Below are 13,542 nucleotides of genomic sequence, written 5' to 3'. Positions count from 1 at the left end.
GGTTAGAGCACGGCACGATTTATTAAAGAATAATCAGTAAAAGAGTAACGAAACTCTATACAAGACAGATATGTATATAATATCCGTGGAAAAAATAAGAAGAAAAAAGAATTTTAGCCACAGGGTATGAGAGTCGATCGCCGGTCACACGCTTTATAACCGGAGCTCTACCACTGAGCCATCGGTTTACTAAGCAATAAAAATGATGAAAAAAGTAATTCTTATACCTAAGCGACCCTCTTTAAATAAAGTTGATTGTTATTATTAATCCCTATATTGAATATTTTCCATCGATACTGTTCAAAGGAACGATTCAAATATTCTAACGCATTCACGAGTCATAGACCTCTTTGATTCACTATATCAGGTGCTGACTCGTCCTCAGTCGTCTTTTGAATCCGTCTTGAGTCGACTGCTGAACACGGAGGGAATCATGGGAAGGAAGAAGAGAAGCGAGAGAGAGACTCTCGCCTTTCCTCCTCCCTATCACCCTTCGCGTCTTGCAATTTTCGCATAAGAGACGACTGGAGACGAGGTATCAGTTAGCAGTTGTAAATATTGCAATGACCTGTCGAAGACTTAAAACGTTTTAAAACAATGGAGATTTTATTCTGACACTCTTTCGTACCATTATCCGTATAAATGAAACCGAGCCTAATGTAGGTTTTCATTTTTTTTAAGTTTTTCAGAAATTCATACTGTTCGCCGGTGGCTATAATATTCAAGCAGGAATATTTCTATTTCCATTGGATGGCTCCACCTCAGCGGCCATGCCTGTGCCAATAGGGCTCAACATGTATCGGCCGGTTGCACTTGGTTTGGACATTGTAGAAAATAGAATTTACTGGACAGACACAAGCCTGAAGCCTCGAGGGTGTTTATCAATGGATCATTGCCAGAAGTTATCGTTTCTGACTACGGTATGACCTCGTATGGATTGGCTGTTGATCCATTGGGGAGAAATATCTACTGGACTGACCATTACGCGGACAAGATTGAGGTCAGTAGAATGGATGGAACAATGAGGAAGACACTGATACACAACGACCTTGATGCACCGAGGGATATAATTCTTGATCTAAAGAAAGGGCAAGTAAAGTTCACTTCCGTAATAAGTACAAATAGCTATATGGTAGCATTGTGTCCAACAACTTTTTCCCGGCGACAAATTAAGAAATACAAAATGATAGCAACTCCAAACAACATCTTTCAAGCTTAAAATATAAGTATAAGCAAGAAAAAAAACAACAAAAGTAAACGTCATATTTCGGTTCTTATTACAAGGCCATTATCAAACGTAACAAAGATATGATAACGTGCAAACTTATATAGAGGGAAACTAGCAAGGTGACGAAGATTATAATTACGACAAAAATGCTAGTACAACAAGAATGTGGAAGCTAAATACAACAGGAATGTTAAAGCTGAAATTAATATTAAAATAATACAAATTGTTTGGCAGTTTTAATGCCATAGTTGAGCGAAGGTTTATGCTTCTAAATCAGTAAAGATTCCAAGAAACATGACTGGTTGAAATTGATGTTACCGGTACGATGGTCCAAAGCTTTTTGACCAATCGAAGCGCGCGTAGTTAAGTGTCTACTTAGTGTCTTCTGCGTTAAACGTTCGAGACCGGTACACATTATTATCACACTATACACTTAACACATATTTTACATAATACGGGTACGTGAAACGGATAAATTATATAAGCTTACATATAAGGAAGTCACGCCATTACACGTAGTATCTCACTTATATGCCATAAAGCTATTATAAAATAAGAATAGGAATTTCCCTAATAATTTTACTTTCGTTGAAGTAGAGGCAGCAATTTTATCGTTGTAACAAACATTTTCTCCAAACGTTTCCGTAGGTTGATGTACTGGTGTGAAGTGGGTAACAAGCCCAAGATTGAAGTCGCAAACATGGATGGCGATAAAAGACGGATGCTGGTTAGAAGAGGACTCCACAATCCAAACGGACTTACATTAGATGATACTAAAAACAGGCTCTACTGGGTGGACTCATCTTTGGATACCTTGGAATACTACGACTTAGAACGCCATACGATAACAACTTTGTTAGACCGCAGCTCTATCTTGTCACATCCATTTGGTTTGACGTCGCTTGATGATCAGTTATACTGGACGGACTCGAATAGATATGCTGTTTATCAGGCGGACAAGACAACAGCTTCGAATCCCAAGGTTCTTGTCAGGGGTTTAAGAAGTCCTATGGATATACACGCATATGATAGAAATGAAACCCTTCCAGGTAAGGAGCTCTTATAAATTATATGACAAACTTCACTTCACTTTTGGCCTCTACCCCGATCGCGATGGGGGGATATAGGCCGGTTTATAAGAAACATCTGATTGATAATTCCCTGCACGTTCTGTGAAAGTTCCAAATTTTCTGTTTCCATGTACTAACTATAAGACTAGATTGGGAACAGCCTCTCTTTTGAAACAAAAATCAGTGGAACGAACGCGAAAATAACGAACGAGCACGATACACAAAGCCCGCTTGCCCGCTTTTTTCGAACTTATCCCACAGACTTAAACTGGAAGCAGAAACTGCTTCCAGTTTAGTGTCCGTCTCGTCGCTTATCGCTGCGTTACTTTTATTTTCTAAACTATCTTCACCATCAGATCATCCTTGTTCGTCTTCTTATGGTGGGTGTACTCATCTCTGCCTTCTAAGACCGGATGGATATAACTGCTCGTGCCCAGATCACCTGCAATCTGGTGAAGTTTGTTCACCTTCAAGTAAATGTGAGGAAATTGCGTGTGTAGCGATCAAGCTAAGTTTAAATTTTGAAAAGGCTGTTAATGTTTTCCTACTTTTAGCACTTTAGAGGGGCTTTTTATGTTAATCATATTTTATTTTTTTTATCCAAGGTAAATTGTCAATTATCTAATTGTCAAGCGCCTTTGAACTTATGGAAATGGCGCTATATAAATGATTATTATTATTATTATTATTATTATTATTATTATTATTATTATTATTATTATTATTATTATTTTCTGTCAGTTAAACTAACTTCAATTAAGTGAATACAATCTGGAGGGAACTTTTAAAAGCTATAAATTGATCAAAGATATTTACATTGTAAAGCTATTGCTACCTACATTTACGGCGATACCACTGATATTCAGCAGAATAATATGAACGTTTTTTGTAGGAGGGAAACTAGCGAAATTTAAAACATCCTCAGCAATTGAATTTTTTTTTTCTAATCGTTTTGCAGTCACCCGATCAACATCTCATGGTCGAATCTCTTTTTTTCAGCTGTAATACTGCCATTCTCGTCAACTCCAGTAAACACATTTTCGAACTCCATCTACCGAACTGAGAGTGTAGAAATAATTTCAAGCTCTACTTCCATCCTGAGCTCGTCATCTAGCAAAATTATTCAATCCCTTAGCACGTCTACCTCTCACATGAAAACACCTGTTTTTTCAAAGCCTCCATCTGCTTCCCTCATAACCTCTGTCCACTCTTCTCCACCCCCCCCCCCGGGGGTTTTGGGTCCCCCCTTTTTTTTCTTTGTCCCCCCACCTCCCCCCCTTTTTTATATCCCTCTTCCCCCCCCCTTGGTTTTTTTACCTTTTTTTTTTTTTTAAAAAAATTTTTTTTTTCCCTTTTTTTCGTTCCCCTCCAAAAACACCTCTAAAAAAAAATAACCCCAAAAAAATATATATTTTTTTATTTTTTTTTATTACAGTTATATCAACACGTGAGCCTCCAACATCTGCCGGTACTAATGCATGTCTTCCCAATACCTGTAAGAACGGAGGTACATGTGTTATACCTGGAAATTACTGCAAATGTGAAAAATTTTTCACGTGGCATGACTGCAGTGTTTACGTTGGTAAGTGGACGCTTGATGTGGCATTATTTTAATCAAATTTTGTTGAACAGTATTTTTTCAAAATATTCAAAATTCAAGGGCTTTTTTAGGTCACTGGAAAGTAATACACCATTATGTCATACTTCTTGCTTTCGCGTTCTCTGGCAACATTAAGTAATTACAGCGATTTTTACTTCTAATTTTACTCATTTCCCCTTTATTTTTATTATTTCAAATATGAAGGTATAATCAATCTCACTAAATGCACTAAGTTGTAAATCATAGAAGTATGTGGCTGTTTTCGAGTCTAAGAAAAAATATTCTTGAATCCATGACCTATTGTATTATAGTTTACTCACAGAACAGTTCTCCAGTTACATACTGTTTGGGTATTTGACTATCGTTATACTTATTTTTAAGGTTCAAGTACCGTGGAAATTGAGTTGGCTGCTTCTAAGGAGGTATGCTGTACTTCGTCTATTGCTCACTTCCCGCTTACCTGGGTATCTCGGACGCCAGAAAAAGAGAAAGTATTTATCGATTGATTCAAGGAGTCGAGAAGCACCATGTATTAATTGAGTTAAACTAACGTCTTAAGTAAAACGCTTTCATCAGTAGAACACACAGTTTTTTGCGCGCTCTTTGCTGATGAGTGGCCCTGCGTGTACAAGAATTATGATAACAAAAATGGCGCCGATAGCTAAAGCGATGATTTGTTTGTTCTATACTGTTTCTTTATGTGGTATTCTCCTTCTTAAATTGGCACAGTGTGTTGTTGGTCTTTGTCTTTTGTGAGAATAGTATCTCAGGCCCCTCTGATGCAGTGCATCGGCCGTTAGTCAAAAACTTAACATTGAGTGCTTTCGTGGCTTTCCCGGAAATGCGCATATTTCTAACGAACCGCTCATTAGATTTTCAGGAAAATACTTCAGTAAAAAGCAATTGGATTATTGCAAAAAATTTCGAAATTTAATACAAGAAATTGTAAATGATCCAGTGATCCTTCAACAAAGGATAGCTTAAAATCTCTCCGTTATAAGTAGCAGAATAGTGTTCAACTTTGTTCCAGGAAGTGGTGGAGAAAATCTAATAACCAGCAAATCTAATTTTCTGCAAAAATACAAACCCTGATTTTAATACCATGTTTATATTTAGTCACGTTACCACGGCAACGGCACACGCGTCAATTAAACTATCACAATACGCTCACCGTATTTGTTCATCCTCTCAGCTGAATTAATGTCTATAAAATTACGCCACGACCCGGGAGTCAAAGGCATTAATTTGTATGGCAACGAGCTCAAACTGTCGCAATTTGCGGATGACACAAATCTCTTTTGTGCAGATTTAATTTCAGTGGAAAAAGCTTTAAATATAGTCAATGACTTCGGTAGGATAGCTGGTTTACAGCTAAACATGAAAAAAAACAAAAGCGATTGGCTTGGAAAATGGGCCAACAATAAAACCAACCCCTTGGACATGAAGTGGATGCATACTCCTGTGAAGATTCTAGGAATTCATTTCTCGTATGACAAGAAAGGCAATGATGACCTTAACTTTAGCTTGAAATTAAGAAAGCTACAAACAAAACTGGATATGTGGAGTGCTAGAAGTCTCACGCTAATTGGGAGAGTATTAATAACCAATCATTTATTCCGCGTCAAGTATTGAAGTCCCAGATACAGTTGCAGGGACGCTAAAAAAGAAATTGTTCAATTTTATATGGAGAAAAAAGAAGGATAAAATAAAACGAACCGTTCTCTACCAAAACTTAGAGAAAGGTGGGCTACGTATGACAAATGTAGATCTTATGTTTAAAGCCTTGAGACTAGCATGGATCCCCAGACTCTTGAACGCTGGAAATACAAACTGGTGTTCTGTGCCAAACCACTATTTCAGAAAACAAGGGGGCTTATACTTTCTTTTAAAATGCAACTATGACACAAAGTACTTTCCTCAATTGCCAGCCTTTTACAAGAACATTCTCAATTTCTTTCAAGAATTAAAAACGCTTTATGGTTACGACCAAGCAAGTGATTTAGTATTATACAATAATAAAGAAATTCAAGTAGATCAGAAAACAATCTTTCTCAGCAACTGGATGGAGGAAGGAATTGTTTCTATAAAAGACTTGTTGAAGGAGGATGGTAGATACCTTTCATTCCAAGAATTTAAAGAAAAATTTTCATGCAACACAAACTTTCTTCAATATTTTCAGATTATCAGTGCCATACCTGACCGGTTACGGTTGAAAGCGAGACAACTAGAGTCATTTAATAAGCAGTTCTTCACAAGTAATGAACATCTCTTCCATTTTAACAATAATTTCACTTTCAACCTTGATAAAGCCAAATCAAGAGACTTCTACAATCTCTTCATTGATAAAATTCACACCGGAGGTCCGACCGGTCCCAAAAGATGGAGTGAAACACTTTCTTTAAATGATAAACATTGGGCAAAGATATTTAAATTAACACGAAAACTTTGCAAGGAAACGAAACTAAAAGAATTTCAATTTAAATTGATTCATAGAATCGTTGTGACAAAGAAAGAACTATTCAAATACGGTATTAAAACAGACGATAGATGCTGCTTTTGTGGGGAAAAGGACTCAATCAACCACACGTTTATTCACTGCTCTTTTACGAAATCATTCATACAAAAAGTCATTCTGTGGTTTAATACAACGTACAATTTACAGATCTCTCCAACAATAGAGCAACTTTTATTCGGAATTACCTCTAACTTATATGAGAAAAGTATGACCAACAAATTCAATTACTTTACACTACTTATGCGCTATTATATCTATAATTGTAAATTAAATAATAAGCCTATTGTCCTCCATGACTTTGTGAATGCTGCACAACAAAGAGAACTTATTGAAAACACCGTTGATAACTCAGAAACCAATAGAGGGTGAAATATCTCAACTCTCCTTAACGCGTATAAGTAGTTATATTGTAAGTAACAAAAAAGAGGAAGAAGATTGTCACCGTAGCTGACTAAGTAACTGTACATAGAGTAGTTAAGAAAAGTAGGGTAATTTGTAGTTTGTGTTTAAGTCTGCGTAGTATTGTAAGTAATTGGTTTGTTGTGTGTTATTAATAAAATTTAAAAAAAAAAAATCACAATACGCAGTCTACCTTTTTGACTTATGACTTGCCGTTTTGGGGAACCGAGGGATAACGCTTTTAGAGAATTGGCAAATGTGGCACAGGTATCAAAACCTGTGTTCAGCCACCTTAATATTTTTACGTCATCATTCATCGTTCAGTCCCACAAAAAGTACGAAGTTATGAAAAAATTTAAGAAGTGTTGTAATGAGATCTGTTGAGGTGCGTAATATGAAAAGAAAATGATGCTTATCCTGGTTTCGTTGCATTTTCCCTTTATCGGCCGGTTAGCTTAAATCTGAACTAGTCTTTTTACACGACTTTTTACACATGAAAGCTAATATTGCACTATGATTTTATTTTACTTACAGAATCAGTGGAATTTGCTGGATTTTAAGATTGCGATGGCAACTGCCTGTACAGAATTCTTTTGCAAAACTGGTGAATGTACAAGGTAATGTAATACATGCATAATGTACTAAAGATGTTTTTTCGTACCTTGTATAGGTAATCACATAATTTCGAGTGCAATTTGGGATAAATAAGCACGAGTCAATTTTTCAAAGACTAATTTGTAGTCGCTGAAAAATTTACGAGCGCTTATTTCCAAATTGCACGAGAAAAATCATGTGATTACTTATTTAGTAATATTCATGAAAAAATTGCGAGAAAATAACAGGCGCAAATCTCGTACACTGAAAACAATTTATTCAAACTCGGCAAATATCATCACGCGTTTATTCAAAACAAGTTCAAAGCCCAAACAACGTACAGGTTTCTCAATGTCTTAAAAGTTTTTTAGTCGAAAAATCTGGCTTAACTGTCAAACGAATTGTCTGATAAAAGATTCTGGGTTTACCTCTTCCAGAGATTTTCTTCTGCTTCTAATACTTGGCGCTTGGGCGCTTTCGACGGCCAGCCGAGCGAAGCTGTTTCGCTTTCCCTTCAACACTTCCTAGGACAAAACAATTCTCACTCCCGTACAATAGGAAGCCTATAGGTTCTTTTCACTAAGTACAGTGTCTTTCAACAGGTGTTCAAGCGATGTAGTCATTACTTTGAGGCTATCTGGTCCACGATCTTCGAAATTTTTCGCCAGTGTGTTTGTTTTTTAATTCGGGGAATTCGGCGTAAATAAATTCGCTCAAGCAAAGCGTGAGCTTAGTCGGCTCGTAGTTTCGATTTCGTCGGCAATCCCCTTCTTGAGAAACCACTTATTCCAAAAAGAGAACCAAAAAACCCGTGCTTTTCAGTGCTATGGTGTTTAGAGTTGTCTTCAGGTCCTCCACTGTGCTTAAAACGCCAGCCATTTTTTTTCTCGCATCTCGAAGTAGATCCAAACTTCGCGCCATTCAGATCGCGTGGAAGTGTTTGATTGGCCCTCTGTGAGTGTCTTTGTTTATTAACCAATCAGAATGCTCTCTTTTTTTTTTTTTTTTTGCACCGAATTTCCTATTTTCTGCACTATTCTCACTGGCAACCCTCAAGCGCAAACGCCCATAATTCCTTTGGGATATCACTCGTTTACTTCCCAGCTTCTGTATATACTCTAGGGAGTCTACTGTGCATAATGTTTGGCTAAGTTAGTATAAATAGGCCTGTTTATCATGTTTTTCCCTCTCTTCGCTTAAACGGACGCATGACATCAGATCGTCGCCCCACCCTCCTCCCCGCAGCGATGGCTGACCATTGCGCCTTAGCTCCCGCTCCTTTCCGCCTCCTGGCTCGCCTCTTCCTATATCTTATCCCAACCTAGGGCGTTTGGGAGTGGGGGCTCCCAGTGGGAATTTATTACTGTATTTACTCATTTCTGCATCGAATTTACTAAAAACTGCACTTCTCTAAGCCAATCAGATTCGAGAATTTTGTTCATGTATATTATTAAATCCATTAGAAGTATTAAGCAATGAGTGGGTTTAGTGTAATAATCAAAAAGTACTATTTTGTTAAATAATAACGTCTTCAGTCTGTCTTCCGTATAACTGTTGCCTTTGAGTTCAGGTATTTGCCTGGCTTACGTAAAAAAAACTTGCTTAGTTTGCTTTGATATTATCGTAAAGCAGTAGACCCACCTTCATGCATCTTATTTTCGTGTTTAGTTAAATTGAGAATTGTCCTCTCTAGTGTTTGCATTATTTGGCTCTTTCTTCAGCGTTTTGGCAACAGTACTGCCTTCACCAAGGTTTAAAGCCAAATTGTCAATTAAAAATCGTTGAACATTTTAAAAGATCAGCGAGCAGCACCGGCTGTTACCGTAGTTACTTTTATACTTCGAAATCCCAAATTGTCCTCGACCGGTAACATTAAAGGTATAGTAGAACCCCGGTAACTCGAACTCGGATAACTCGAAAAACCCCGCTAACTCGAACTAACTTCTATTTTCCTTGGACCCACTTTTTTATTTTCAGTAATTTTTACTCGGTTAACTCGAAAACCCCGCTAACTCGAACTGTTTTTCGTTTCCCTTCAGAGTTCGAGTTACCGGGGTTCAACTGTATATTGGAAATGTGCCTGTGCTTCAGACTCTTTGCTCTCTCGTTTTAGAAAATAATAGGTCCGGTTAGTAATTAAGAGCCAGCAGAATAACGAAAGTGGTCCATGGAACTCATAATGTTCATTCAACATCTTGCTGGCAATATTAGCTTCAGTCATCAATTCATTACATTATACACTTTTAAAATGACTGTTCCCGAGAGAAACAGATGATTTTGTTTCCTTAGAATCTCAATGGCGAAGCCAAGGGAAACATTGAGATTCGTGGGAAACAAAACATGTTTTGTTATATAGCACGACGAAGACTAAGAAAAATGGCGCTCGTCGATCAACATTCGCGGGCAACATTGCAATGTTACCCTCTGACTTCATAGATTTTGCAATGTTGCCCGCTCAGAGACTTTTGGCGGGAAACAGTTTTTATTGTTAGATGTCATGTGACCTCGCATTAGCCAATAAGAGCGCACGCTGATGGGGAAAAATTTCTACTATATAACAACAACCGATGTGTGATCTTTATTGGCCAGTGAATTAAATGTTCTTATCAGCATTTTCTGTTGGATACCTGTCAAAATATGATATGAGAACGTAGAATAGGACCAAACACGGTTAACCAAGGCGACTTGTTTGGGTTTTTATTTCTGTATTGCTGCATCAAGAAAAAAGTTACAATCAGACTTGTCCAAATTTTGCTGTCAATCACTTAATTGCCTTTCCTAACAGTCTCAGGCAGTAATCATACTCTTACTAATATCCTCATCTCTTGCAGCATGTCCAAATCTGGAAGAGTAAAGCGTTCAGTGGGAACCAAATTCTTTCAACCTTCTGATATTGTAATATCTGGAATTTCCTCTGGCGGTTGGAAAGTTCAATTTGCTGTATTATTTCCATCTGTGGACGGGAAGGCTCCCAAGCCAATGAGCCCTGTTGAAATTATTCACATGGTGAATGTGAATAAAGGAAGTATTGAGAAAGCTGTTGGAGGCAAAATCAAAAGGATAACCGCTGGGCACACAGTCCGACCAAGTAAGGAATCCACCATTGCATTTACTGTTGCTCTGTGAAAATACTGAGTGTAGCGTAGTGTAGTGCACTGCGCCGTAGTGTATGTTGTGTGAAATCTTTTGATTTTCATTTTCTTTTGAATTCCCTGTTTGTACAGTTTACCTCTGTCCAACTTAGCTGTTATTGATATTCACTCCTAGTCAGTTGAGTTGGAGGAAGAAACGTTAACGGCTTTCACTCAGAATAAATGAAGTTAAGTCACACGGTGGAGAGAAACAAGCAATCACATGACCCTCACCGTAAACCCACCAAATTTAACCAAAAATAAATTGTCAGTCAATTCATCTTTCAAATTCTGAGACGCTTCAAACATGCAAGGCTCATCAATACTAGTCCTCTTGCAAATCTTTGTGTCAACTTGAGCACAGGGCAAGAAGTTGGAGGGGAGGGTGGATGGCACTTCCCCTCAAAGCCTTTATCATTAGACCACAGCACAAAATTGAAGCGAGGGAAGAAAATAATTCGAAATTATAGCTTGGCCGGAAACTTTATTTAACAAATAAAGAAGCCTAAGCCATGTTTTATACTGTCATAAAACACGACGGGCATTTGAGAACACGAGGGAAATGTAGAAAACATGAGCCGCATGCGAATGTTTTCTACATTTCTCGAGTGTTCTCAAATGCCCGGATATAGATTTTAGACGACGCGAGTGAAAATTTAAATAAGGTTTCGGTCGAGAGCGACCAAGCAAAGATGAAATTCAGCAATTAGTTTACGGGAAAACCAGAAAACAGACACAATTTCATTCAGTGTTCAACGTAAAATAAGGCTAAGCATTCTTCTTGATGTTGTCTTTTTGAACTTCAGTATTTAAACTTCACCGACTCTGAGTGCAAGTTCGTCTCAGCATAATATAGTAGTCTCGATGACAGCCGTCCTTTGCTTCGTTCGACTTGAACTAGGCGTATAATTTCCAGAAAAGCTATTGCTTCGGATCTTCCCGTAAACATTAATTGTTGTCACAATTTTCCAGGATGAATAGACGATTTAAGAGTAGATTGTCGAAGAAAATCTTCGAAAGAAAACTCTCTCGCTCGCTTTCCTTGCGAGTTTCATTCAACTCAAGAAGTGAACACCGCGCCGCAAAATTTATCCCGCCTCACTTCGTTGACATCAAAATGAAATGTCCAGTGGATTTAAACTTAACAAGGAATTTAATAAAAACAATTATTCCATTCGCCCTTGTTGGATCACAGGCTTCCCAAGCTCAAAAGTCGTCTTTTTGATTGTTTTTTTGGAGCCCTTCGGGCGGCTGACTCTACATACGTGGTGTATGCGACAGCTTGTGTATATAGAGAAATGTATGGGAAAATCACGGATTCCCTAAAATGGGGTAAATAACTATCTATTTTGAAATAAAGTTTACCTACCTCTAATGTGTCGCTTACTTGTGTCTTGTGCCGAATTTGAAGCCATTCCGACGCCATTTAGCGAAGTTATTCGAAGTCGTTGTCTCTCCTACTAAAAAGAGTAGTAGTAGAGAGACAACGACTCCGAATAACTTCGCTAAATGGCGTCGGAATGGCTTCAAATTCGGCACAAGACACAAGTAAGCGACACATTAGAGGTAGGTAAACTTTATTTCAAAATAGATAGTTATTTACCCCATTTTAGGGAATCCGTGATTTTCCCATGCATTTCTCTATATACACAAGCTGTCGCATACACCACGTATGTAGAGTCAGCCGCCCGAAGGGCTCCAAAAAAACAATCAAAAAGACGACTTTTGAGCTTGGGAAGCCTGTGGTTGGATGCGAGTGGTTTATAGCCAAAGAACAGTCAACGACGCGCGAAGCATACACTCGAGGAAAGTTGACGAAAAACAATAAAACATGATTTTTCTATGTTTTATACTCTGATAAAACATAGATTTTTAGCCAATCACAGCGCGCGTAGACTCCTATCTATATTATAATATGGCCCAATGCAATCACAAGGTAACAACTACTTAAACTAAGGTGACCCAGTGCTGATCACGTGACTCAGTAGCCCAGGCCCAAACTGCAACCCTAACCCTAAATCTAACCCCAACCCCACCCCAACAACTCAACCCTAACCCAAAATCCCTAACCCTTACCCCAATCCGTACACGGTTATAGGTTAAGCATAACACTAGCTTTCACTCTGTGACGTCATAAGTTCTGATCACGTGAACTCTGTTGTTCTCCTTAAGCAATTGGAGAAAAGAGGCCTGGAAAAAAGCAAGGCTTTTACGGGTATCGCGGAGGTCACGGATTACATCCCGTTGAAGCCCTGAATTTTTCAGGTTCCTTTTCGCCAATTGCTTAAATGTTTGGGGATTATGGTGAGGATCGTGTCATTGCTTGGCTTTTTTTCAGTTCCTATGTCAACCCAAGATAAAGGAATATCTACAGTTGCTGCTGCTGCAGTTGGAGGCATTGTTGTCCTGGTGATAATAGTTGTGGTATATGTTATCTGCCGAATGAGGCGGTAAGGATTTCACATGATTTGATCTTGATAAAGTGTTCAATTAGATAACCGTTTTTTTTTTCTTTTACTTGTCTTTAGACATAGCTAAAGAGGCTATTCGTAAAGGTTTATAGAAAAATAAACTCTGTTTGAAGCAAACATGTGTACAGGTTTTTGTCTACGCACCTTTAATATATTTTCCTAGAAGGGAAACTGTGAGCTTCCATGAACAAATAACCTTTAAGGACAAATTCAGCTTCGTGGATTTCTTTCTCCAAAATACCATAATTTTGGTTATTTCACTTTGTTGTTCCCAAAGGACGGTGTTGATATCTACCAAGCTAGATGTATTTAATAAATCAGAAAAGCTGTTAGTTTCTTGAAACATTGTCTTGCTGCGTCCGTAGGAAAGTGAAACGCTTACTCAATAATCAACTTCGAGTTGACAAAGGTAAATTAACCAGCTCCAACTAAGGGCTAACGCTCCAAATGTCAGCTCTCTCTTTTTTGAGATTCAAGTTAGCTAAGTGTGTGTAAAACTAATTGCGTTCGACAAAGGAGAACGCATACTAATCG

At 38.0% G+C, this 13,542-nt stretch overlaps 2 protein-coding genes across 2 annotated transcripts in view; both read left to right on the top strand.

Moving 5' to 3' along the window:
* The window catches only part of LOC144631929 (low-density lipoprotein receptor-related protein 4-like), a 62,069-nt gene that overhangs the window by 16,585 nt on the left and 31,942 nt on the right, over positions 1–13,542 (top strand). The window lies entirely within an intron of this gene.
* On the top strand, positions 2,147–10,407 carry LOC144632697 (uncharacterized). The gene is made up of 6 exons (XM_078491405.1): positions 2,147–2,277; positions 2,655–2,777; positions 3,734–3,880; positions 4,280–4,320; positions 7,347–7,429; positions 10,238–10,407. Exons 2-6 carry the CDS (start codon positions 2,712–2,714, stop codon positions 10,258–10,260), a joined length of 360 nt encoding a protein of 119 aa, XP_078347531.1. The 5' UTR covers positions 2,147–2,277; positions 2,655–2,711; the 3' UTR covers positions 10,261–10,407.

The sequence above is a fragment of the Oculina patagonica genome, chromosome 1 (genome assembly GCF_052425735.1).
Source record: "Oculina patagonica isolate OP01 chromosome 1, crgOcupat, whole genome shotgun sequence".
In the NCBI taxonomy this organism is placed as follows: Eukaryota; Metazoa; Cnidaria; class Anthozoa; order Scleractinia; family Oculinidae; genus Oculina; species Oculina patagonica.
The sequence above is the reverse complement of the archived record's forward strand: the minus strand, read 5'-3'. Positions and strand labels throughout refer to the sequence as shown.

Coding starts and splice junctions, on each gene's coding strand:
- LOC144632697 (XM_078491405.1), top strand. CDS start 2,712: ATGGATATAACTGCTCGTGCCCAGATCACCTGCAATCTGGTGAAGTTT. Junction 4,321..7,346: donor AGTTGGCTGCTTCTAAGGAG/GTATGCTGTACT, acceptor TTTTACTTACAG/AATCAGTGGAATTTGCTGGA. Junction 7,430..10,237: donor AAAACTGGTGAATGTACAAG/GTAATGTAATAC, acceptor CATCTCTTGCAG/CATGTCCAAATCTGGAAGAG.